Source organism: Pristiophorus japonicus, chromosome 18 (genome assembly GCF_044704955.1).
Source record: "Pristiophorus japonicus isolate sPriJap1 chromosome 18, sPriJap1.hap1, whole genome shotgun sequence".
Classification (NCBI taxonomy): Eukaryota; Metazoa; Chordata; class Chondrichthyes; family Pristiophoridae; genus Pristiophorus; species Pristiophorus japonicus.
The window spans coordinates 98,216,735-98,242,437 of NC_091994.1; the positions used below are offsets into that span (position 1 = coordinate 98,216,735).

A 25,703-nucleotide genomic window follows, 5' to 3' on the forward strand; every position below is an offset into this window, starting at 1 on the left:
CTGTGCGCCTTTTGGCTACAACAGTGACTGCACATCAAAAGTTCCTTGTTAAATTCTGCCCTCTTATTTTCTGTGAATTTTGCAAACCAGTGTTTGGTTTGTATGATATTATTTGTGGATTTATTGCTTGGTTTGTGTACTGGTTTATTGATTGGTCCCGTGTGCTATTTATTGGTCCCTGCGCTGCGGCACCGGGGCGGCAGAGGGCGATGTTGGGGGAGCTGGAGTCTGCGAGCTGAGCCCGGGCCCTCCCTCCCCTGCTGCACCCGGCGCCCAGGAGCAGCTCCTCCGCAGCGGCGGCACCGGGACCAGGGAGACCGGGAAACGCAGGAGCGGCCTAGTGTTGCCCGGCAATCGGGAGCCGGGCCCCGGCTCTGGGTGAGGGGGCAGGCAGCGAGTGCAGATGGAGAGGGGCCCGGAGCAGGGGTAGACGCTATTGCTGGGGTCGGGGGAGTTTATGACTGGGAGGGGAGGGGAGGGGGGTGTTGTGCGCCTCCCGCCTCTTCACCTGAACCTATTGCTGACGCTGGGGATTATTCCGCAGTGTGAATCATTCGGCCCATCACAACTGTGCCAGCTCCCTGCAACCCCCCCACACATACACACACACACACCACAGTGACCCTGGGTTTGGGGATCTCTGGGGGTACAGTGACCCCGGGTTTGGGGGTCTCTGGGGGTACGGTGACCCCGGGTCTGGGGGTACGGTGACCCTGGGTTTGGGGGTGTCGGGGGTACGGTGACCCTGGGTTTGGGGGTCTCTGGGTACGGTGACCCTGGGGGTACGGTGACCCTGGGTTTGGGGGTCTCTGGGTACGGTGACCCTGGGGGTACGGTGACCCTGGGTTTGGGGGTGTCGGGGGTACGGTGAATCTGGGTTTGGGGGTGTCGGGGGTACGGTGACCCTGGGTTTGGGGGTCTCTGGGTACGGTGATCCTGGGTTTGGGGGTCGGGGGTATGGTGACCCTGGGGTCTGGGGACCCTGGATTTGGGGGTGTCGGGGGTCTGGGGACCCTGGGTCTGCGGGTGTTGGGGGTACGGTGACCCTGGGTTTGGGGGTCTCTGGGGGTACGGTGACCCTGGGTTTGGGGGTCTCTGGGTACGGTGATCCTGGGTTTGGGGGTCGGGGGTATGGTGACCCTGGGGTCTGGGGACCCTGGATTCGGGGGTCTGGGGACCCTGGGTCTGCGGGTGTTGGGGGTACGGTGACCCTGGGTTTGGGGGTCTCTGGGGGTACGGTGACCCTGGGTTTGGGGGTCTCTGGGGGTACGGTGACCCCGGGTTTGGGGGTCTCTGGGGGTACGGTGACCCCGGGTTTGGGGGTCTCTGGGGGTACGGTGACCCCGGGTCTGGGGGTACGGTGACCCTGGGTTTGGTGGTGTCGGGGATACGGTGACCCTGGGGGTACGGTGACCCCGGGTTTGGGGGTGTTGGGGGTATGGTGACCCTGGGTTTGGGGGTCTCTGGGTACGGTGATCCTGGGTTTGGGGGTCGGGGGTATGGTGACCCTGGGGTCTGGGGACCCTGGATTTGGGGGTGTCGGGGGTCTGGGGACCCTGGGTCTGCGGGTGTTGGGGGTACGGTGACCCTGGGTTTGGGGGTCTCTGGGGGTAGGGTGATCCTGGGTTTGGGGGTCTCTGGGGGTACGGTGACCCCGGGTTTGGGGGTCTCTGGGGGTGCTGTGACCCCGGGTCTGGGGGTACGGTGACCCTGGGTTTGGGGGTGTCGGGGGTACGGTGTTCCTGGGTTTGGGGGTCTCTGGGGGTACGGTGACCCCGGGTCTGGGGGTACGGTGACCCTGGGTTTGGGGGTGTCGGGGGTACGGTGACCCTGGGTTTGGGGGTCTCTGGGTACGGTGACCCTGGGGGTACGGTGACCCCGGGTTTGGGGGTGTTGGGGGTATGGTGACCCTGGGTGTGGGGGTGTCGGGGGTACGGTGACCCTGGGTGTGGGGGTGTCGGGGGTACGGTGACCCTGGGTTCGGGGGTGTCGGGGATACGGTGACCCTGGGTTCGGGGGTGTCGGGGGTACGGTGACCCTGGGTTTGGGGGTCTCTGGGTACGGTGATCCTGGGTTTGGGGGTCGGGGGTACGGTGACCCTGGGGTCTGGGGACCCTGGGTTTGGGGGTGTCTGGGGTCTGGGGACCCTGGGTCTGGGGGTGTTGGGGGTACGGTGACCCTGGGTTTGGGGGTCTCTGGGGGTACGGTGACCCCGGGCTTGAGGGTCTCTGGGGGTACAGTGACCCCGGGTTTGGGGGTCTCTGGGGGTACGGTGACCCTGGGTTTGGGGGTGTCGGGGGTACGGTGACCCTGGGTTTGGGGGTTGCTGGGTACGGTGACCCTCGGGGTACGGTGCCCCTGGGTTTGGGGGTGTCGGGGGTACGGTGACCCTGGGTTTGGGGGTCTCTGGGGGTACGGTGACCCCGGGTTTGAGGGTCTCTGGGGGTACAGTGACCCCGGGTTTGGGGGTCTCTGGGGGTACGGTGACCCTGGGTTTGGGGGTGTCGGGGGTACGGTGACCCTGGGTTTGGGGGTTGCTGGGTACGGTGACCCTCGGGGTACGGTGCCCCTGGGTTTGGGGGTGTCGGGGGTACGGTGACCCTGGGTTTGGGGGTGTCGGGGGTACGGTGACCCTGGGTTTGGGGGTGTCGGGGGGGCGGTGACCCTGGGTTTGGGGGTGTCGGGGGGACGGTGACCCTGGGTTTGGGGGTCTCTCGGTACGGTGATCCTGGGTTTGGGGGTCGGGGGTACGGTGACCCTGGGTTGGGGGTTGGGGGTACGGTGACCCTGGGTTCGGGGGTACGGTGACCCTGGGTTGGGGGTCGGGGGTACAGTGACCCTGGGTTTGGGGGTGTCGGGGGTACGGTGACCCTGGGTTTGGGGGTCTCTGGGTTTGGGGTTCGGGGGTACAGTGACCCTGGGTTGGGGGTCTCTGGGGGTACGACTGTTTAATACTCTTGTGCATTTGGCCAGGGTCTGCGATGCCCGTCCTGCCAGTGAACCAGCCTCAGTTCATCCGCTCCAACCAGAAGGACGAGTACTACCTGAGCTCACTGCGGAGCTACGCCAACGAGGCCTTCCAGATCTTTGCCGGTGAGACCGCCAGTACCAGTGCATGGTGGGGTGGGCGTGCCCGCGACCCACTTCAACATTGCGGCAGCATCTGAGCTGCTTGTCTGTGTAACATGGAGCCTCGGGAGATATAGAGTTTATTCCCTCTTCCCATATATCCCGTGTTCAGATGTCGGTGTCTAGATTTAAGATTCATCCACCAACAGCCCTTTTCCAAACACTCTGGACTCACGAAAGTCAAACAACAAACCAGCGAGTGAGAAATGTAAAGAGAAATCGAAGAGTCACTTGGACTTTGGGCCGAATCGCCAGGCTGGGTGGGGTACAGCTGTAGTGAATAGACTGTACTTTGGACACCCTGTGTTGGAACTTATTTGAGAAGATACCTTCACTGATTATTATTTTCTAAGTCCCCTTGTTTATTGGGAAGGTGAGAGGGTGCAGTCCGTTTCCACGCCCCAATGTCAGGTCTACTTGTGCTTTGTCTTGTTTTTCGGAACAATGTATATCTCCTCACACCCTTTACATTTAAAATGACCATGGGTGCTGCGACAAATGGCTCCCTGCCTCCCCCTCCCTGCTGGGTTGCTAGATTAGTCCCCACCCCCCTTGACCCTGGAATAGGTTCCTATTTCTCACCTTTTACAATCTCGCCCTCCATCCCGTCCAAGCTCTTCTCCCACATCACAGACTCTCCCAGCTCCCTTTATTCTGAGTTATGACCACATTTTTGAAGAACCAGTCCATTACAGGCCCGAGAGCCCGCGCCCGCGTTACACGGCCCGAGAGCCCAAGAACATAAAGAATAGGAGCAGGTGTAGGCCATAAGCTCTATATAATTCCTTACCCTTGTACTCCCTTTCAATAAAGGCTAACATACCATTTGCCTTCCTAACTGCTTGCTGTACCAGCATGTTAACTTTCTGCGATTTGTACAGAAGGACACCCAAATCCCTCTGAATATTAACATTGACGACTAGTGTGTCTCCTTTTTTAAAAAAAAAATCTGCTTTTCCATTCTTTTTACAGAAGTGGATAATTTCACACTTCGCTACATTATACGCTATCTGCCACTTACTTGCCCAATCACTATATCCCTTTATAGCCTCTTTGCGTCCTCCTCGCAGTTTGCTTTCCCACCTAGCTTCGTAATGTCAGGATATAATACACTTGGTCCCCTTGTCTAAGTCATTAATATAGATTGTGAATAGCTATGGCTAGTTACTGCCTGCCATCCCACAATGACTCGTTTATTCCTACTCTCGGTTTTCTGTCCCTTAACCAATCCTCAATCCATGCTAATATATTACCCCCAATTACATGAGCCCCAAGACCCTGTACCCGCATTACACTGCTCTAGAACCGAACTGCGTCGCACTGCTCTGAATTCTGTGTTATCCAATGTATTATTTATGTGGTGCATTGCTCTATGTACTGTAGCTGTTCAGATTTGCAGTTAATTTGTCTGTGTCCTCTTATATAGGTGCTAAGCGATGGCTGGAATGGAGGAAAGAGATCGAGTTATTGGCGGACCTGACATACTTTTCTCTAACAACCCTTGCAGGTCAGGCTCAGTTATTACTGGGCACCACTTTTGATTCTTAAGCATCTGCTACACTGTTGTATCTGCTCGTAACACGGGTCTCTGTTTATCACATGAACCTGTCTGCTAACCAGATCTGTCTGCTCCATGTCTCTTCTTTTTTTTTTAAGTCCTTATGTCTGTTATGCGTGTCTGCCTGTCCATCTCTTGTGAGTCCCTTGTCCGTCTGCCTCTCTAACATCCGGCAGTATGTGTCCACTTTGTCTCCCTGCCTCTATGCCTGTCTCTAACCATTAACCTGCCCCTTTCCTCAATTCTCCCACGTAAGGACCGTGTGTATGTGACATCTGCGCACTGCTCCATCCTATCGACCTTCGCACCACCCTCTGGCTGTGCCCAGCCAAGAAATTCCAGACAAACTCTGTTTGTGGGTGAATGCTGGAATAGGCCTCGACTCTGCCAGTGCCCAAATCCAGGGTGTTCAGGTTGTTTGTCTCTAGGCACACTGCTAGGACCAAGTGCTGGCTGGAGTCATTGCCACATAAAGGAAGGTTAGGCCATTTCCATTACTGTCACGGAAGACACTGTAATAAGGTATATGCACTCGGTACATCCCAGGTTTGATCCCCAATCTGTGCTGATTTTAGCCAGGCCAGCGGTAATGACATTACAATTGACCCTCATCACCCCTGGGTTAGGAAGGGGGAAATTCAGCCAGAGTTCCTGCTCCTGATCACTGAGAGGTCAAACTTAGCTACGATGTCCATCACAGTCCCCCACAGTCTGGGCTCATGCATTAGGAATGGTTAGTCGGGTGAAGTAATGGAGTCGACCAACAACTGTGGGACCTGCCCCCCAGCAATCGGCTGTAGAGTATGTTATTGGCAGAGACCCGTAGGGGCAATCACTCACTGTACCCTTTGATTAAGTATTACTGATGCCCCCGACATGCACTAACTCACACGCTCTGGAGGTTTGGGAGCGGAGGGTGGTGGGGAACACAAACACTGCCTGGTGTAGACCTCCTCGCCCTGTGTGTGTATTCACTGGGGGGGGTGGAAGGGCATAGGGACAGGTGATGGCCATTCAGCCCCTCGAGCCTGTTCCGCCATTCAGTTAGATCATGACGGATGGGTGGGATGTGACCCTATTTTGTCCTGTTGTGTGGCACAGTGCCACGACACTCTTGATGTGTAATTGGGCTACGCTCCAATGAAGCGCCTTGGGACCTTTCCCTATGTTAAAGGCGCGATACGAGTGCAAGTTGTTGTAATTGGGAGTTTCCGACTGACCGCTGTGATGTTTCGACTGCGCAGGTTACCAGACGCTGGGCGAGGAGTACGTCAACATCATCCAGGTGGGCCCCGGCGGGCAGCGGGTGCCTTCCCCAGGCAGGCGAGCAGCCCTCATCGTCCTTCACGCCTGCGTCCCTTACCTGCTGGACCGAGGGCTGAACCGGCTGGAGCAGGACCTGCAGGCCGAGATGGCGGGGTCCCGGGCACCGGAGCACAGGCAGGTGCCCGCAAGGCCGGGGATCGCCCACTGGCTGCAGGGGGCGCTCGGGGCCCTGACTGAGCAGCAGAGGAAAGTGCTGCTGCAGACTGTCTACATCCTGCGACAAGCCGTCTCTTTCCTCCACCGTCTGCACCTGGCCATCTTCTACCTCAACTCTGCCTTCTACCACATCGCCAAGAGGCTCACCCGCATCACCTACGTAAGCCCTTGTGCCAATCCATTGAGAAGAGTAGATAATCCGTGTACACTGCTGCACCATTGTGATAATGTGTAACGCCAACTGCATATTGTAGACAAGAAGTGACCTTGTGTGTATTATAGGGTATATTAACCCCCATGTATATTGTTGGATAAGGGCAGCCCCTGTGTATATTATAGGGGAATGGCAGCCCCCCCTCCCCGTGTATACTGTAAGGGGAGGGCAGTCCCCCCTGTGTATACTGTCGGGGGGGGGCGGGGTGTGGCGGAGGAAAGAGGGCAGCCCTCTGAGTACTTGAGAGTGGTGCGTTCCGTGTAGATCTCAATGCTGCACCTTTTGCGGTTTACTGACTGTTGCCCCCTGCTGGTTGTCTGCTGTGTAGCTGTGCGTGCGAGGTGTGTTCAGTGACGGAGCTGGAACATGGAGGAGTTACGAGTTGCTGGGGAGGGTTTCCCTGCTGCAGCTGGTCCTGACGGTCGCCATGCAGGTCAACAGCCATCGGCAGAAGCGGCGCGCCCGGCAAGAATGGAAACTTCACCGCAACCTCCCGTGCTCGAGGTACGGGCGAGATCCGCCCTGCTTTTCACAATCATTACTAAACGTCATTCAGTAATGGCCTCTGTTCCAAGTAGTGCAAGTATGCCCATTGGCGAGAAGTGGCAGATATCCTCACTTATTAAAATTAATATTGGCTCAAATGATCGGCTCAGTATGGTACTGAGTCTTACCGCCAAGAGCAGCCATGTTTAATTCCTAATCTCCGTGGGGACGCTACAATTAAAAGAAATACTTCCATTTATATAGCGCCTTTAATAACATCGGGGCATCCCAAAGCACTTTACAGCCAATGGGAACGCGACAGTCCACTTGACACAGCAATGTCCCACAACTGAAAGAGTGAAATGACCAGATAATCTGTTTTTAGGTGTTGGTTGTGGGATAAATATTGACCAGAGCAAGAGAGAAAACTCCCCTGATTTTCTTTGAAGTAGTGCAAAGGGATCTTTTACAACTACGAGAGAGAGCAGACAGGGCCTCTGTTTAGCATCTCATCCGAAAGGCAGCATCTCCAACAGTGAAGCACTCCCTCATTCATGCACTTGGAGTGTCAGCTTAGATTATGTAATCCAGTCTCGGGCGTGGGTCTTGAAGACTCGGATCTTCTGACACCGAGGGGAGTGCGACCCACTGAGTCACGGCTAACGCCTAATTGGTCTCAACATCCAAGGTCAGAAGGAGAGAAGTTCACTGTGGGGTAGGAGCACATGTAATTCAGTTCTCATTTTGAAATCAGACATTGTGTCCTTATTTTTCAAGGTCAATTCATATTTTCAACATGCAACAGCGCCACAGCTGGTGGGAGGGCGCAATTAGTGTGGCAAGTTTACATCGGAAATTACCATTTATAAATGTGGACATTTTATAATGGAACAAGTTGGCAGGAAGTGGGTGCACAAGTAAGATTTTAAATACAGGAATAAAAATGTTATGAACAGAAACCGGTTGACAACTGATGGAAGCATTGTTTTTCCCTCGCACACAGAAATCCCTCTCGGGACCTTTCAGTCCGCAGCTCCAGGTGTATACTGTGTTTAGAAGAGCGTAGGCACTCAACGGCCACTCCGTGCGGCCATCTCTTCTGCTGGGAGTGCATCACCGAATGGTGCAACACAAAGGTGAGACAACAACAAACAACTTGCGTTTTATATAGCGCCTTTTAACGAGATAAAGCGTCCTGAGATGCTTCAAGGGAGTGTTTTCAAACAAGATTTGACACCGAGTCACATCAGGAGATATGAGGGTAGGTGACCAAAAGCTTGATCAAAGAGGTAGGTTTTAAGGAGCGTCTCAAAGGAGGCGGAGAGGGGAGGAATTCTAGAGCTTGGGGCCTAGTCAATTCTAGGCAGGATCGCGATTAACATGGGAGATGTGCAAGAGAACAGAATTAGAGGAGCACAGAGATCTGAGGGCTGTAGGACTGGAGTGGACACTGGGAGGGGTGATTGAAAGGAGCAAGCAGCTTTGTGTCTTGATTTGTAGCAGGGATACCTCCTGACCACGTTTTTAACAGTGTTCCTTTTTAAAATAAGGGGTGGCAATCTGATTCACTGTCTGCCTCATCTACATGCGCCACTCTACTTGAAGCAACATACAATTATATGAAGATCTTTGAGCTGGCACTGTGTCAACATTGATTTTTTTTATTTCTGTGGGACCGATGTTAATATTTTTAAAATTTCATTTTCAGGCAGAGTGTCCGCTTTGCCGGGAGACGTTCCAGCCCCATCGCCTCATCTACTTGCGTCATTACGTTTAGGATGAAATAACTTGCATTTAATACAGCCTCACAACCTCGGGACGTCACAAAGTGTTTTACAGCAAATGAAGTACTTGAAGTGTAGTCACTGTTGCAACGTGAAGTAGGAAAGAGGAGACTGGATGGAAATCACCCGACAGCACTTCCATTTGAGCAGCACTGGTCCTCCTCACCACGATGGCAAGACAATTGGGGCAGTAGTGTGCCCGCTCTAGGGACGTGTGTTAAGACAGTAAACTGCACTTGGACAAACAGGCCCAATAACTGATGCTCTCAACGCCACATCGCAAGAAGCCGAGTGTTGTTTGAAGACTTACATTTAGCTCTTTTCATGACCACCGGATGTCCCAAAGTGCTTTACAGGAGTACAATGAAGTACTTTTTGAAGTGTAGTCATTTATGAAGCACGGCAGCCAATTTGCACACAACGAGCTCCCACAAACTGCAATGTGATAAATGACACATAATCTGTTTGTGATGTTGATTGAGAGAAATTTTGGTTAGTACACCAGGGCTAACTCCCCTGCTCCTCTTCAAAATAGTGCCCTGGGTTTTATGGGAGCATGTACCTGCAGGAGCAGACCGTGCTTTGGTTTCTCATCCAAAACACGGCACCTCAAAGTGCAGCACCGCCTCAGTACTGCACTGGAAGGTTAGCTTATATTTTTGTGCTCAAGTTTCTGGAGTGGGACCTGAACCCACAACCTTCTGACTGAGCCATGGCTGACTTAAAGTTCATCTTTAAGCCTGAGCATTACGGAGGAAATGATTTGCTAAGCACGATACATTTCACTTTGCTCCGATTTCCCCATTTCTTCCCCAAGGAAGTTATTGCTGTGGTTCAGTGCCATTGGCTCCTGCAGCTCTTTGATAGGCGCGAAGAAGAGGCGTGCTGTGTGGGTGGTGGCGGCGGCAGCAGCATTATTCAATGGTGGAGGACCTCACAGATGAGCGGGGTGCTGTCCTCGCCCTCTTTCTGCCAGAGAGTTGCTGATGAGCAAACATTCAGGAGCAGGAGTACTGGCCCATCTTTCTCGCTTCTTCCCCCGTGGACCGGTGCCCAGGCTCTCAGCCCACCCCTGGGACCTGCCTGATCTGTGATAGAGTATCACACCAGGTAGGGAGAGAGAGGAGAGACATGGGGAATTTTAAAAGCTTCAAACATATTTTCTTTGTCTTTAGGAGAACGAGTAACTATGCAAATAAATAACTTCAGTTCAATGGTCAGGCCAGTAACTTTATTTAAGTTTCATTTTTGTTTTCCCAGAGGGAAGCGGGCTTAGGAAATAGCATTACAAATATTTAATTTTGTTCACCTTTTATTACAAGTAAAATAAATGTAACATAACATCTGTGATGTAGAATTAGGAGATCTTAAAACCTAGCACAAGAAACGTGTTTAGTTGAAAGACAATTGTACATGTATGGAATTATGGAAACAATGGTACCATATTTGATCGAATGCAGCAACTGTCCCATTTGCACGACTGGCGATTTTGGTTTCATAAAAAAATTGTGCAAATGCACCATCGTAAGGGCTCCTTTCTTTCCTCTAGTCTAGTTTAAAGCATCAACCTCACCTACATCACACTGGGACAATACTACAGGAACAAAATCCCACTTAAGCTAAAAATTAAACAACTTTAATGTTGCACAATACACTTCCTGCACGATGCTCTAAATTACTTGCACCACCAGTGAACAGATCTGAAACCACCAGTACTTCACCCCCGTGAGCTCGCCGTTCCAGTGTTCAACACAACCCTTGTTCAGAAAAAAGGCCCCTTTCTGCATTCACGGAGGTGGGACTTGTTCCATTAAGGGGTGCTGGGAGTTTTACCTCCAGACACAGTACAAGGTGCTTCAGGGAAATGCAAGGAGTGGCACAGCAGAACTCTGGGCATTTCTACAGTATGGAGCAGCAGGTAGCCAGTACCCAGGGTTAATCACCCACTTAAAAAAATAAAATCTCTGTACAAGCACAGTGCTGTTGGAGCTGCTTCACCGTGACATCAGAGGGAGAGAACAGGTGGATTGTAAGGTGTCTCCAGGCCTGCCTGTTGGCAGTGCTGCGTTTACGCTGCGTACTAGCAGGCTGCTCTTGCTCTTGCCCTGTGCCCTTCTGGGAGGTGGAAAGTTTGTTCAAGAACAAGTGCAGTCAATGGCAAGCGATCCCCATAAATGTGCGACACGTTAAACAACTGCTGGTGTGGCGCAGCTCAAACACACACACACAGGTTCACGACACGAGCACAGCAGCGTGGCAGGGCTTCCATTTTCTCACAATTCATTTGCACCCATTTCTGTTTTGTCCCCTCCAGTTCTCTATCTTTAGTTCCTGACATGCTGATTCATGTTGGGGTACAGTTGTGCAAGCTGCCCTTCACCCAGTGGTAATTGTTCATGTACCGGTCTAGACCAACTCTGTATTGCCCTGTGGGGATAGTGGAAGTAGGATATAACGGCTGAGTCTGATCCTGAAATATCCTCAAATATGCACCTTTTAGCAGGGATCGTTTGACTGTGATCAGGAGCCCTGGCTGATTCTCTCCCACCCGTCCCGTAACCTGAACCTGTGACAAGAGTAAAACCCGCTGAGATTTCCAGAATTGTGTTTTTATTTCAGATTCCAGCATCCGCAGTATTTTGATTTTGTGACAGAGTAAAGCAGATTCCCCCCCCCCCCCCCCAAGGGTCAAGGTAACAGTGGGACCAGTCACACTACTCCAGCAAGAGTCAGTATAACCTGGCACCAATCTTAGCACTGAATTGACACCCACTGCAATTGCATCGGTTCCTGCACATCACACTCCTTATCAGGTGCATTCCTGCTGCAATTTAAAGTTTAAAAATATATCTATATATAGTAAGTGCACCCCCAAGCCAAACAACAATGCAAGTTCATTGTGGACTGCCCTGCTGAGCAAGCCCAGTGTTAATGGGGCAATTCTAGTATCCCGCACTTGCCCACTCCCAAGTTACAGCACCAGATCCCAGGATGTGGGTTCAGTCCCATGATATCTGGACTGGCCCAGGCCTGATTGGGGCTGGGAGAGGGAGACAAAGAAAAACTTAACTGTGGCGATTTAAATCTCCCTCTAGCTTGAAATCACTTGAGATCCAAAAAAGGAATGAAACACGTAGCTTAAAAAATAAAACAAATTCCGTGCAGACTGGAGAGATTTGACGTCATCTTAAGTGATACGAAGCCAGGAGTTAGAATAACTTTCCAACCTCTCTGGGAGCACCGTGAACACATTGCATTGTACAGGATTATCTATGCTCCCACAACCCTCCTATTAGTAAACCCATTGGATAGGTGCATCATAAAGTCAGGTGCAACATACTGTACCTTCCATCAAATATGGTAAATAAAATCTGGATTGGGAAGTCACTCAATCTTAAATAAGTTGGGTTAAACAGACAGACGTGTATCACAGGGAAAGTAAATCTCAACATGCAAGTTTTTAAATACAGTTCACACAGACAATGGGACACTTCCCAAAGGGCATAGGCTAGCATGTGTGTGCTGGATTGTTCTTTTAATAGCTGATTTTAATTGAAATGGTGATTAGCCTACACCCAAAGTCTGCAATACTCTCGAGTTGTGAGGTTAAATTTGCCATAGAAATGAAATATTTAAATTGGGAGAGAGAAGAGCATGCACCCAACAACCCCCCTCCCCCCCAAAAAGGCATTTCTAATTAGTTCAGCAAAGGTATAAATCAGGAGATCATCGTACCAGGGAACAGGTTAACCCACCTGTGTGAAGGTCATAATGTAATATTGGGCTGGAGTGCTCAAAACCATGGGACAATATAGTTTTTCCTCTCGACTCCTTTCCCGAAGGTGTCGAGACGTGCTGAGAATTGGGGTCTCAGTCCTCCAGTGCCTCGCCCAAGTAGCCAGGCTTCATGTGCAAGTCTCAGCCAGCTATTTGACCAGGAGTATCGCATCCGACATTCACCCATTCCCACAGCATAATCCAATCACAGAACTACACAAGTCTCCTAGCTGCTCCATAACCCATCCCGCTATCTTATATATGATAAATGTTTATTTTAAATCATCCTAGCTACTCACTACACGCCTGAATTTAATACACAAACACCCTATTCCACCAAGTGGAGGCCCAAGTTAGTGCCCTTCATAACTTTTAGTCCGTCAGATTCCCCGATGAGTGATCGAAGTGGTTTAATGTCAACAGATCTGTTTTGGGACATTCCTAGCGTCCCTCTCTTTTGCCCGTGCATCTCCTCAGAGTACTTCTGACTCGCATTTTCTTTTACAATAAAATCCATCCCTCTCTCCCATTTCCTTAAGGTGGCCTTGCTACTCGCTGTAAACACAGCTGCCTCGGTGAGTACAATAAGAGAGCTCAGTTATGTCTTAACGCCTCCTCCCTTCCCCTTGCATACATGAAAACAGATGAGCCTTAGCGGTTTAAAAACAAAGCAGAATAAAGCAAATTCCCAAGCATGGACTTGTTAAAATTCTGGAATCTTATCGGTACCTTGCTACAATCCAAAGTTCAAAGCTCAGAATCTCGAGTTCATACTATAAAAGTTTATGATCAAAATTGGATTTCTCCCCAGTTATTAAATTAGTGTCGAGCTTGGTAAGTTCAGAGTGCAGTGCCAAGACTCAGCAACTAGATGGCGATGTTTTTAAAGTTGATCCTGGGATTTTAAAATGGGAGGGGAGGGGAGGGGAGGGATGCCTGATCCCCATCACGCTGCCTGGCTCCGCAGCCCTCAAAAGAGGGCACTTTAGCTTCAGAACCGCAAGCCTGAGTTCCACTGCTCTCACAACCCTCTTTTCTCTCACTCTCCGAAACCCTCCCATCACAACCCACGATTCCCTCCTCCCACCCAGGCCTCAATGTGAAAACTGAGCTTCCAAGATTTTATTAGCCCTGAAAATGAAGTAAAGAGCCACCCTTTCCCAACTAATAAATGCCAACTGCTTGACATTGTTGTATCTTAATACTGCAACAGTTCCTTGCCAAAAGCCTCAGTAACTTGGGGAGTCATAGTAAAAAATCTATTTACCCAAGTATGGAACTGGTTTGATATTTTAATTTTTTTTTCAAATGACAAAAGAAGAGAAAGTACATTTGAAGCAACTGGCATATGGAATACAATTAAAGGGAAATTTAAATGAAGTCGCCTATAAATTAAATCAAAATGGTCGGAAAAAAAGGTCTGTATATATATCATATAAAGACAAAGTCTCTGTGCCAAATAATCTCAAAACTAAATCACCTTCTAAAATGTACCCTTCAGAAAGGCCTGGAGCAAACATGATAATAATAAAGTCATGTCACTGTTGTGATTATTGTCCAATGTTTACATGTAAAGGGGAAGGGGAGAAGATAATCCAGGAGTGCCAAGCAGCACGTTCTCTAACTGGCAAATGCTTTTGTAGATTCCTCCTTCCCCTTGTACGTCCTTTTCCCATGTGTGAACGGTAGATATCTGTACTTGACCATGTGCTGTTTAAAAGGGCAGAAGACAAATTACTAAATGATACCGGCCAACCACGTACTGCATCTCACAGGCCAATTACCCACATAGCTCCCATCCTCCCGTCCCAGGGAGTACGGTTATGTGGGTATCGGTGCTGTCCAGTCCATGCTCTTAATGTGTGATCCAAGGCAATGGGTACTGGTAGGCTATTTGACTTTGAACAGCATCACAGCAAAGCCTAAGCCTGTCCTCTCGCACGCACATTTCCAGTATTGGACATTGGATAGGGGACAGGAGTGGGATCCCGAGCTGAGTTTCTATTTCCCCCATCCCAGGGCCCAGAGACCCAGACTGCTGAACCAACGCAGCACAGACCAAGGCTCCGACCAGTGGCCTTCGGGCTTGTGTGACTCAGTGGAGCTCCCTCGACTGACCCAACAAGCCAACGTCACAAGGGCCCATTTGTGCTGAATTGTAGGCGGTTGTGTTGTCGACTCGCACCTACTTGGAAACACCCAAACTCATTTCCCTTGGGACCGGCACACCCTGCAGAGTTGGGGGATCATCATCCCATCAGGTGGGGGTGGATGTGAAGCCAGTCTCTTGAAGTGATAAGACTATCCTAATTCCTTGTACCCCGCAAAACCTCTAATGCATAAATAGAATATAAAGCACAGAAAGATCATTGGGTTTTAGGCACAATGCTCCAAGAACAAGTCTGTTGAGGTCCTCAGGTATTTTACAAGACGCCGTGTCTTGTGCGATAAAGCTGCAGTTTGGGATTTCTCCCGCCCGCAGTGCCCATGCACAGTTAATAGTGCGGCCCCTCTATATTACAGAATGGAGCAGCAAGACTCCAATCAGAACCAACCCTGCAGTATAAGCAATGTGATGTCCTACCATCAGAGGCACTCAGACCCTCCTGAAATACAGGTTTCACTCCGTGAAAAGTGCCAGAAGTGGCAAAAGTGCTGTTGGGTTGGCACTTTAAGTCTACATTCTGTCTTTAATGCAGCATGTCACACAATCCATTGGATTTACCTTAATCTGCCTCTTCATGGTAATGCAGAAGAGCATAATGAAGTACATGACCAAGATCGGCCAGAAAACGGGCACATTGAAGGCATCGAAGAATGTGCAAACCATGGCTACTATTATTCCTTTCGTAGCAGAGTGCCTGAAACAAACATACACAAAAAAACAAGTCAGTTAGCATGTTTATTTGGCAATTTTGTCCCCTCTTCATCCTCTGAACATGCTGACTCGTGGTCTGATACAGATTCACATACACCAGCCACCCTCCAAAATGGTGTGTGAGCCTAGACAGCAACTATCAGCAAGCTATTTGACTGCAGGAGGAATCACAGCCACATACAATTCTACTCTTTCCCCCAATGGCCAAACCTGTGCAGGGCTCACTGGAAAGTGATCACAAACAGGGGCCTTGGCTGATTTTCTCCTCCCTGGCCAAGGAACACTGGGGCCATTTGCAGTGCCCATACTACCACCTCAGCCGAGATCAGCTCACTCAGCACGCGCTGAGAATCGAACCAGAGATCTTCTGGTCAGTATGACTCAGCTACTTTCTGCTTTCATCACATTATTAAAGCTGCTGATAGGAATCCCAACTGAGGACAGCTGGCACAGTCACAGTCAGTGTCCAGTCCTCAGCAAGTGGACAGTAAATTCAAGATGCTCATCGCCCAAACTCCAACTCCTTTTTCCCCCCCCCACCACCTCAAAACTCCTCACCTTCCTCAGTCTTCCTTTCCTCCGACAATTCTACAGTCTTTTAAAAGCCAAGCTTGTTGTCACCAAATCGCCACTTCTAGATAGTACAATCTAGTGCCACGCTCCAATGCAGTACAGAGGGAATGCTGCATTGTTGAAGGTTCCATCCTTTGGATAAGACTAATGCCCCCATCTGACTGCTGTGGTAGTTCAAGGAGACATTAAATCCCATGGTACCATTTCAAGAAGAGCAAGGACAACTCCCGGTGTCCTGGCACAACATTCATAGAATCAGAAATTTACAGTACAAGGGGCCGCCATACCGGACAAAAAAAAAAGAGCAACCCAGCCCAATCCCACTTTCCAGCTCTCAGGTTACGGCACTTCAAGTACATATCCAAGTACTTTTTAAATGCAATGAGGGGTTCTGCCTCTGCCATCCATTCAGGCAAAATAAACAAGCTTTAAGTCTCATTTTCAACCTCATTGCGTGAGCATTTACCAGGAGTGGGGTTTGAGCCCACACGTCCATTGAATCTTAAGTCCAACACCTTAACCACTCGGCCGCCCTGCTTCCTCTCAGGCAACACCACCAGAAAATAGATTTAACTGATCATTTGTCTCACTGCTCTTTGTGGAATATTGCTGTGCACAAAATAGCTGCCATCTTTGCTTACATAACAGTCACTGCGCTTAAAAGTAATGAATTGGTTGAAAAGTTCAGGAGATGTTTGAGAGATGTGATAAGATACTTTATAAATTGAACATTTTCTTCCTTGAAAGGGTCCCGAGTAGATTGGGCCAATATTCTCTGGAGTTTAGAAGAATGAGAGGTGATCTCATTGATCAGCCATGATCTTATTGAATGGTGGTGCAAGCTCGAAGGGCCGAATGGCCTGCTCCTGCACCTATTTTCTATGTTTCTATACATACAAGATTCTGAGGCAGAATGACATGGTAGATGCTGAGTTTTTTTTCCCCCTGGCTGGAGAGTCTAGAACCAAGGGGCACAGTCTCAGGATAAGGGGCCAACCTTTTAAGACAGAGATGAGGAGGAATTTCTTCACTCAGAGGGTTGTGAATTTTTGGAATTCTCTGCCCCAAAGGGCTGTGGATGCTGAGTCTCTGAATATATTCAAGGTTGAGAGATTTTTGGACTCCAGAGGAATTCGGGATATGGGGATAGTGCAGGAAAATGGAGTCAAGATCTTAAAATCATCCATAATCTTATTGAATGGCGGAGCAGGGTCGAGGGGCCGTATGGCCTGCTCCTGCTCCTATTTCTTATGTCCATCAGCAGGGCCTCTGAAAGAAGGTTGTTTCCAAAAAGATTTGCAAGTGGGTTTTTTTGGAAACCATAAGAGAAAATTATAGTTTGGCTGATGGCCGTTTTTGTGTTTTGATTCTCAAAAGGCCACAATTAACATTATGCAACAGTGCGCTGGTAATTTGGAAGGACTGAGTTCAGCTGACCTCCACATCCTTCACCAAAATCCAGTTGTTCGTTTCATTACTTTTGGCATTTTCTCTCCTTCCCACTGACGCCTGCAATTTTTGTTTGAGAGACACGCAGAATTACATAACAGATACTGCAAGATCATCATTCATTATGGCAATTATTAGCTAATCATTCTTTACAATTAATCTTTAGGGTTCAGAGATGGAATTTCTGGTGAACAATATCAAAAACATATAAAAGTAGGAACAGCAAGATCGTTGGTGCTTTGCAACAGATTTGAACATCCAGGTGCCCGCTCTCCTCCGCCACCCTGCCACCAGGTTAACAACTCTCTGAGTGAAGAAGTTTCTCCTTATCTCAGTCCTAAATGGCCTACCCCTTATCCTAAGACTATGTCCCCTGGTTCTGGACTTCCCCAACATCGGGAACAATCTACCCGCATCTAACCAGTCCTGTCCCATCAGAATCTTGTATGTTTCTATGAGATCCCCTCTCATCCTTCTAAACTCCAATGTATAAAGGCCCAGTTGATCCAGTCTCTCCTCATATGTCAGTCCAGTCATCCCGGGAATCAGTCTGGTGAACCTTCGCTGCACTCCCTCAATAGCAAGAACGTCCTTCCTCAGATTAGGAGACCAAAACTGAACACAATATTCCAGGCGAGGTCTCACCAAGGCCCTGTACAACTGCAGTAAGACCTCCCTGCTCCTATACTCAAATCCCCTAGATATGAAGGCCAACATACCATTTGCCTTCTTCACCGCCTGCTGTACCTGCGTGCCCACTTTCAGTGACTGATGAACCATGACACCCAGGTCTCGTTGCACCTCCCCTTTTCCTAATCTGCCGCCATTCAGATAATATTCTGTCTTTGCGTTTTTGCCTGGCTGTGGGGTAGTGTAGTGAGCATTGGCCAGGTGGTTGGCGAGGGCACAACACCAGCTGAAGAACTGCCTTTCCCGCTCCATGCTCCTCCATCAGCCAAACTCCGACACAAGCTGTGCAGAATCCAACGGCCAGCACTGTCTCCAGTCCTTTCCATTTGGACATAGCGTGAAAGCAGCCTTGCATTTATATAGCACATTGTTGCATCTCAGTAACATTTAAAATAAGCTTCACATATAATGAATTGCTTTGAAGTACAGAGATGTCTGTTGTATGAACAAACACAACAGCCATTGTATGCCCAGCTCTCATTTTCCGTGCCAGTGTCAACCTTTCCGCAATATAAAATCCTATATCCACATTTATAATGGACACTCCCTATGTAAACTTGTCACACTGTAATTACATCCTCCCACCAGTGATGGCACTGTAGCACCTCAATTGTGTCTCTCCTTGGTCCTTGGCCTATACTAGAGACAAACTGCTATGCTCCAAACGACTCATCTTCTCCAATTCCCAAATTGCCACGCACTTTCCATTTAACTAAATAATATTGAATCAAAATTATTATATAAAAATAAAGGCAAAATATCTGACTTTAAAATGGAGGCCGAATTACATCTGCATGTCCTGGACCAATCATTCCCAGGATTCTAGCTCAGCTTCAGCTACACTTCGTTTCAACTCTGTGTAGTGCCCTGGGACATTGACTGGTATCCAATAATCTCGATAAAACAATGCAAACACTCTTAATCGTGAGTCCTGGAATTTTAGCAAGATCTCTTTAAAATTCGTGTGATTCATGTGACAAATGAAAAGAAAGTGTAGTGAGCTGGAAATTAGTAGTCTAGTTAGCTGGGTGTCGGGCATGAACTGAAACCCATCACCATGTTTAACAGTCTTCAGAACAAACTACTGAGCAATCCAGACAGGTGATATTTCTGTTCCTAGTATGGAGTGCAGGATTAGTGCGTCTTGGGAATGCTGCAGACGATATAAATTGGGTAGCTACTGCTCTGGGTTTGTTTTGGTCAGTTTTGGGGGGGGGGGGGGGAAACCTGACCATTGGGACATTTTTTCACCATAGCAGAATCTCTTTTCTCCAAACGGAGAGTAGGGAGTGCTCACAAAGACCCGTGTCAGCAATAATCTTCAGTCCCTGCCACCAAGTCCATACACCTGCCACCACTCCCAGCAACTGTCTCAGGCTGAACCAGACGTGCCTTTAGCCGTCTAGGTCCCAAGCTCAGGAATTCCCTCCCTAAACCCCTCCATCTCCCTTTCCTCCTTTAAAGACCCTCTTTAAAACTCAACTCTTTGAACCAAGCTTTTGGACACATGTCCATTTCCCCCCCTTACGCTTCGGTGAAGTGCCTTGGAATGTCCAATGCTAAAGCTGCTACATAAATGCAAGGTATTATTGGTACCTCTCGGGCCCCTTCAGTATAACACAACATATTATGCATCCTCCTGCAGGCTTCCTTGTAGGAGGCTGTGTGAAGGTACAACTACTTACCTTCTGCCCCCAAGAAGTGTTTCGAGACACCAGCTCAGCACTTTTGTGATGTGTGGGTTAAAAAGCTTTCTATTTTGCTCCAGTGTGCGGCTCAGCACAGTTGACAGAACAGGTAAATATCACCAGATCAGCCTCCACACAACCAATAGAAGTGAAAGGACTTCCAATGAGAAAGTTGTTTACACAGAGAGCGGTGAGAATGTGGAACTCGCTACCACATGGAGTGGTTGAGGTGAATAGCATGGATGCATTTAAGGGGAAGCTAGATAAGCACATGAGGGAGAAAGGAATAGAAGGATATGCTGATAGGTTGGGATGAAGTAAGGTAACACAAGGCTTGTGTGGAGCTTAAACACCGACATTGATTAATTGGGCCAAATGGCCTATTTCTGTGTTGTAAAATTCTATAGAATTCAATGGTGTACTCGTTAGCTGGTAACTATTTTAAACTGCAACTTGGTACTTCTTTCCTGTCCAAAGTGATCAGGATGTTTTTCACGGTCTGTCGAACTGCCTCCTGCATTATCACCTCCCTTGGCATGTAAACACAGTGAGTCAGCTGAGTATATCAGCGTGCTTAAGTCAGGATACAAAATATCATGACAAGCACACTTCTGTGCAGCTCTGGCTAACTGTCAATTGCCAGACACACTACATCCAAAAATAATTCTAAAAACCCTCTACAGTACTCTGCTTGTAGTCTCTCGTTAGATCATGTGAAGAGGTAGAAGACCAGGCTTCCAGACAGTATGAAGCAGCAATGGATTTGGTGGTGCGGTCACTGGGGAGTAAGATTGTTGTCGTCTCCAAATCACTTACCAGAACTTGAACTCTGGCAGCCTTCTTATAAAGGGTCTAAACTCCTCGTTCTGCTTTGTTGGTAACGCAGGTCCATCATCTGGGGAGGAGAGAGAAATAACATTAACATTCCTTAGCAGTCGTGACGCAGCATCCTCACAGAAAGAAATAACTTGCATTTATATTTAGCCTTCCACAACCTCAGGACGTCCCAAAGCACTTTACACCCAATAAAGTACGTTTGAAGTGTAGTCATTGTTGACATGTAGGGAAATGCAGCAACCAATTTGCGCACAGCAAACAACAATGTGATAATGACCAGAAAATCTGTGTTTATCATGTGTTGTTTGAGGGATAAACATTGGTCAGGAGAATTCCCCAGCTCTTCTTTGAAATAGTGTCATGGGATCTTTTACGTCCACCTGAAAGCGCAGACGGGGCCTCGGATTAACGTCTCATCTGAAAATCGGCATCTCCAACATTGCAGCACTCCCTCAGCACTGCACTGGAATGTCAGCCTAAAGTTTTTGTGCTCAAGTCTCGGGAGCGGGGCTTGAACCCACAAACGTCTGGCTCAGAGGCGAGAGTGCTGCCCCGTGAACCACAGCTGACGTGGAGGGTGCATTGTACCCAGCCGTTCAATGTTTAATTGTGTTTGGGGACGTTCTAGATCATTGATCTGTTATGGTTTTATGTCATGGATCCATTGCAGCCACAATTTAAGACATGGTAATTGGAGCTGTAGCTACTTTAAAAAAAATGTTTCTCTTCAAAACATTTCTAGGCAAATAGGGTGGGTCACAGAGGAATCCTGAGATTGACCCTGCTCACGTGTGACATCACTTGTGCTTGTTTTTAATCAAATCTCACAGCTGCACAGGAAATATTCTATAAATTACACACAGTATACTATTTGATTTCTTTAAAATGATAAATGAGTCATTTGGTAGTTCTTACAGCTGCAGAAAAGATCAGTTGCAAGCAGGATTTTATTCTCACCTACACTCCTACTCACGAGACCTATATTCTAGTTCCAATTGCTCAGTGGGTCAGGTCACCACCCGACTTTACTGGAATCTATGGTCAGAGACAGAGTGACCGAGCACTTGCACCAGTGAGAGCTGATCAAAGAGGGTCCACATGGATTGATGATGAGTAGGTCATACTTGACTAATCTAGGTGAAGGTTTGATGGTGGATACAGGAGTGTCTGTCTATCACTGACCAGTGGCCCATGCTGGTGCAAGAACAGGATCGGGCTCAGCTGTGATCACCTCCATCATCATATAGGCACAGTGACAACCAATATAGAGGCCAATGACCAGAGGGGTGCTGGTACCCGTGGAAAGGCAATCCTACAGTCAGGTGAACCCTAGGGGTCAGTTTTAACATGAAACTATTTTTTACATAAATGGGTGGGTTTGGAGCGAGTTGTTAAATTGTTAAAAATCAGATTCCCAAACTGAACCCATCACCAACCCACCCACTTCCTGTTTTAGAAACATAGAAAATAAGTGCAGGAGTAGGCCATTTGGCCCTTCGAGCCTGCACCACCATTCAATTAGATCATGGCTGATCGTTCACCTCAGTACCCCTTTCCTGCTTTCTCTCCATACCACTTGATCCCTTTAGCCGTAAGGGCCATACCTAACTCTCTCTCGAATATATACAATGAACTGGCATCAGGGAATTCCACAGGTTAACAACTCTGAGTGAAGAAGTTTCTCCTCATCTCAGTCCGAAATGGCTTACCCCTTATCCTGGTTCTGGACTTCCCCAATATCAGGAACATTCTTCCCGCATCTAACCTGTCCAGTCCCATCAGAATTTTATATGTTTCTATAAGATCCCATCTCATCTTTCTAAACTCCAGTGAATACAGGCCCAGTCGATCCAGTCTCTCCTCATATGTCAGTCCTGCCATCCCGGGAATCAGTCTGGTGAACCTTCGCTGCACTCCCTCAATAACAAGAACGTCCTTCCTCAGATTAGGAGACCAAAACTGAACACAATATTCCAGGTGAGGCCTCACCAAGGCCCTATACAACTGCAGTAAGACCTCCCTGTTCCTATACTCAAATCCCCTAGCTATGAAGGCCAACATACCATTTGCCTTCTTCACCGCCTGCTGTACCTGCATGCCAACTTTCAATGACTGATGTACCATGACACCTAGGTCTCGTTGCACTTCCCCTTTTCCTAATCTGCCGCCATTCAAATAATATTCTGCCTTCCTGTTTTTGCCACCAAAGTGGATAACCTCACATTTATCCACATTATACTGCATCTGCCATACGTTTGCCCACTCACCTAAATTGTCCAAGTCACCCTGCAGCCTCTTAGTGTTCTCCTCACAGCTCACACTGCCACCCAGCTTATTGTCATCTGCAAACTTGGAGATATTACATTCAATTCCTTCATCTAAATCATTAATGTATATTGTAAATAGCTGGGGTCCCAGCACTGAGCCCTGCGGCACCCCACTAGCCACTGCCTGCCATTCTGAAAAGGACCCATTTATCCCGACTCTCTGCTTCCTGTCTGCCAACCAGTTCTCTATCCACGTCAGTACATTATCCCCCAATACCATGTGCTTTAATTTTGCACACCAATCTCTTGTGTGAGACCTTGTCAAAGCCTTTTGAAAGTCCACTGTTTTTCCATTGTCCACTCTACCAGTTACATCCTCAAAAAATTCCAGAAGATTTGTCAAGCATGATTTCCCTTTCATAAATCCATGCTGACTTGGACCGATCCTGTCACTGCTTTCCAAATGTGCTGTTATTTCATCTTTAATAACTGATTCCAACATTTTCCCAACTACTGACGTCAGGCTAACTGGTCTATAATTACCCGTTTTCTCTCTCCCTTTTTTTAAAAAGTGATGTTACATTAGCTACCCTCCAGTCCATAGGAACTGATCCAGAGTCGATAGACTGTTGGAAAATGATCAATGCATCCACTATTTCTAAGGCCACTTCCTTAAGTACTCTGGGATGCAGACTATCAGGCCCTGGGGATTTATCGGCCTTCAATCCCATCAATTTCCCCAACACAATTTCCTGACTAATAAGGATTTCCTTCAGTTCCTCCTTCACACTAGACCCTCGGTCCCCTAGTATTTCCGGAAGGTTATTTGTGTCTTCCTTCGTGAAGACAGAACCTAAGTATTTGTTCAACAGGTCTGCCATTTCTTTGTTCCCCATTATAAATTCACCTGAATCTGACTGCAAGGGACCTACGTTTGTCTTCACTAATCTTTTTCTCTTCACATATCTATAAGAAGTTTTTGCAGTCAGTTTTTATGTTCCTGGCAAGCTTCCTCTCGTACTCTATTTTCCCCCTCCTAATTAAACCCTTTGTCCTCCTCTGCTAAATTATAAAATTCTCCCAGTCCTTAGGGTTGCTGCTTTTTCTGACCAATTTATAAGCCTCTTCCTTGGATTTAACACTATCCTTAATTTCCCTTGTTAGCCATGGTTGAGCCACCTTCCCAGTTTTATTTTTACTCCAGACAGGGATGTACAATTGTTGAAGTTCATCCATGTGATCTTTAAATGTTTGCTATTGCCTATCCACCGTCAACCCTGTAACAGAGGCAGGACCCAGCAGGGGGCAATTTAGATATTATAATGAGGCTGGAAGCCTCTTTTTTAAACCTTCATTTTGTTCTTAACACTATGTGGACGGGTTTTTTACATTTTGTAAAACCAGACAGTTACAGCAAGGGGGGCAAGAGGGGGGCTCTGCCACACCTAAGAGGCAAGTGCCTTAATACCTACCCCCCCTCCACCCCTCGGTCCCACAACGTCCCGATCTTTTCTCTGCACCCCCCCCCCCCGGCCATCCTCCAGAGACCGGCTCCGACCCCCACCCGATCCCTCCCTCCTCTGTGCAGCCCTAGTGCTGCAGGCCTACCCGCCCATAGCCAGCCAGCCGCTCCATCTCACTATCTTCAGATGCAGTTAATGTCGGGAGGGCCTGTGGGAAATCCGTTCGCCCGGATTTCCTGCCCGCATCGGAGTTCCCCACCGTAACCCGCCTTTCCCCATGAAAATCCAGGACCTTAGTCTGATAGAAAGTTATAGCACAGAAGGAGGCCATTCGGCCCAATGTGTCTGTGCCAGCCAAAAAAGAGCTACCCAGCCTAATCCCACTTTCCAGCTCTCGGTAGCCCTGTAGGTTACGGCATTTCAAGTTCATAACCAAGTACTTTTTAAAATGCGGTGAGGGTTTCTGCCTCTACCACCCTTTCAGGCAGTGAGTTCCAGACCCCCACCACCTCTGGGCAAATAAAGTTTTCCTCAACTCCCCTCTAATCCTTTTGCCAATTACTTTAAATATATGCCCCCTGCTTAGTGACATATTTGCACATTTCTACTGTGCACTCAGGGGGCTAAATACAGAGTATCAGTTGGAAGAATAGCGTCAAGTGAAAACATGTGCAAAAGAAGAGTGAATTTAAAAACAGTCCACCTGAATTAATAATTGCCTTTTCCCTACTCAGCGAGCTAGGGCCCATGGGAGCCCCCTGTTCACTGCCAGTGTAATTGCTACACATTCACAGCACAAACTAAGTCAGACTAGTAAAGCTCATTGATTAAATTTGACATTTCTTTTGCAGCTGTAATTATTTCCCACACGTGTGGAGGAGAGAGCCAGTCACTGGTGCACATCAACAGCAGCAAGCCATTAAAAGCAATTTTCCACTGACAACCTGCCACCCGCAACAGGCTCGTTATCAACATAAAGATACCACACTCCACACTGCAAGTATTTCTGGGTAGCCAGGAGAGTTGGTGGATGTGCAGGAAGCGTGGATCTCCTGGCTGACCCTCAGAGGGGTCCAATAGGGATAGGCAACCAGCTGGGACCTGCAGGACAGAACCACACCGGGGAGGTTACAGAGCAAACTTTAGCACCACGTCGCCCAGAATCACTAACAGCGCCAACTTGGATATCCAACACCGCTGGATGATCACCCTCCCATTCCTCCTGGAGTACGGAACACTAAAAGATAGGGGTTTCAGCCGGGATTAAATTAAAAACACTTTTTGAGACAAAGCAAAAATGAGCACATCACATAACACACATAGATTTTACTAAAACACATGGGCTCCACGCTCGGTGATTGAAGAACATAATCAGGTCACATTTCTTTAGAGGGTGCTTAGCACGTGGAATTCTCTGCCACAAACCAT

At 48.5% G+C, this 25,703-nt stretch overlaps 2 protein-coding genes across 3 annotated transcripts in view; one reads left to right on the plus strand and one right to left on the minus strand.

Annotated features, from left to right (window-relative positions):
* Positions 1 to 267: 267 nt before the first annotated feature.
* On the plus strand, positions 268 to 10,170 carry pex10 (peroxisomal biogenesis factor 10). The gene is made up of 7 exons (XM_070860447.1): positions 268 to 378; positions 2,974 to 3,093; positions 4,556 to 4,636; positions 5,932 to 6,329; positions 6,712 to 6,887; positions 7,873 to 8,005; positions 8,578 to 10,170. The coding sequence occupies exons 2-7, from the start codon at positions 2,982 to 2,984 to the stop codon at positions 8,644 to 8,646; spliced, it is 969 nt and encodes a 322-aa protein (XP_070716548.1). The 5' UTR covers positions 268 to 378; positions 2,974 to 2,981; the 3' UTR covers positions 8,647 to 10,170.
* Positions 9,871 to 25,703, minus strand: part of rer1 (retention in endoplasmic reticulum sorting receptor 1) — a 39,032-nt gene continuing 23,199 nt past the window's right edge. For both annotated transcript variants that reach the window (XM_070860448.1, XM_070860449.1), the window contains exons 5-7: positions 20,525 to 20,603; positions 15,156 to 15,291; positions 9,871 to 14,140 (exon numbers count right to left, since the gene is read on the minus strand). In XM_070860448.1, the coding sequence (XP_070716549.1) occupies positions 14,051 to 14,140; positions 15,156 to 15,291; positions 20,525 to 20,603 (305 nt within the window). In that variant the 3' untranslated portion in view covers positions 9,871 to 14,050. The remainder of the gene's footprint in view (positions 14,141 to 15,155; positions 15,292 to 20,524; positions 20,604 to 25,703) is intronic.

What these genes read in the sequence shown, in the direction of transcription:
- pex10 (XM_070860447.1), top strand. Translation starts at nt 2,982, where the DNA reads ATGCCCGTCCTGCCAGTGAACCAGCCTCAGTTCATCCGCTCCAACCAG. An exon ending in GGCCTTCCAGATCTTTGCCG is followed by an intron (nt 3,094 to 4,555) that starts GTGAGACCGCCA and finishes CCTCTTATATAG; the next exon opens with GTGCTAAGCGATGGCTGGAA. An exon ending in TTCTCTAACAACCCTTGCAG is followed by an intron (nt 4,637 to 5,931) that starts GTCAGGCTCAGT and finishes TCGACTGCGCAG; the next exon opens with GTTACCAGACGCTGGGCGAG.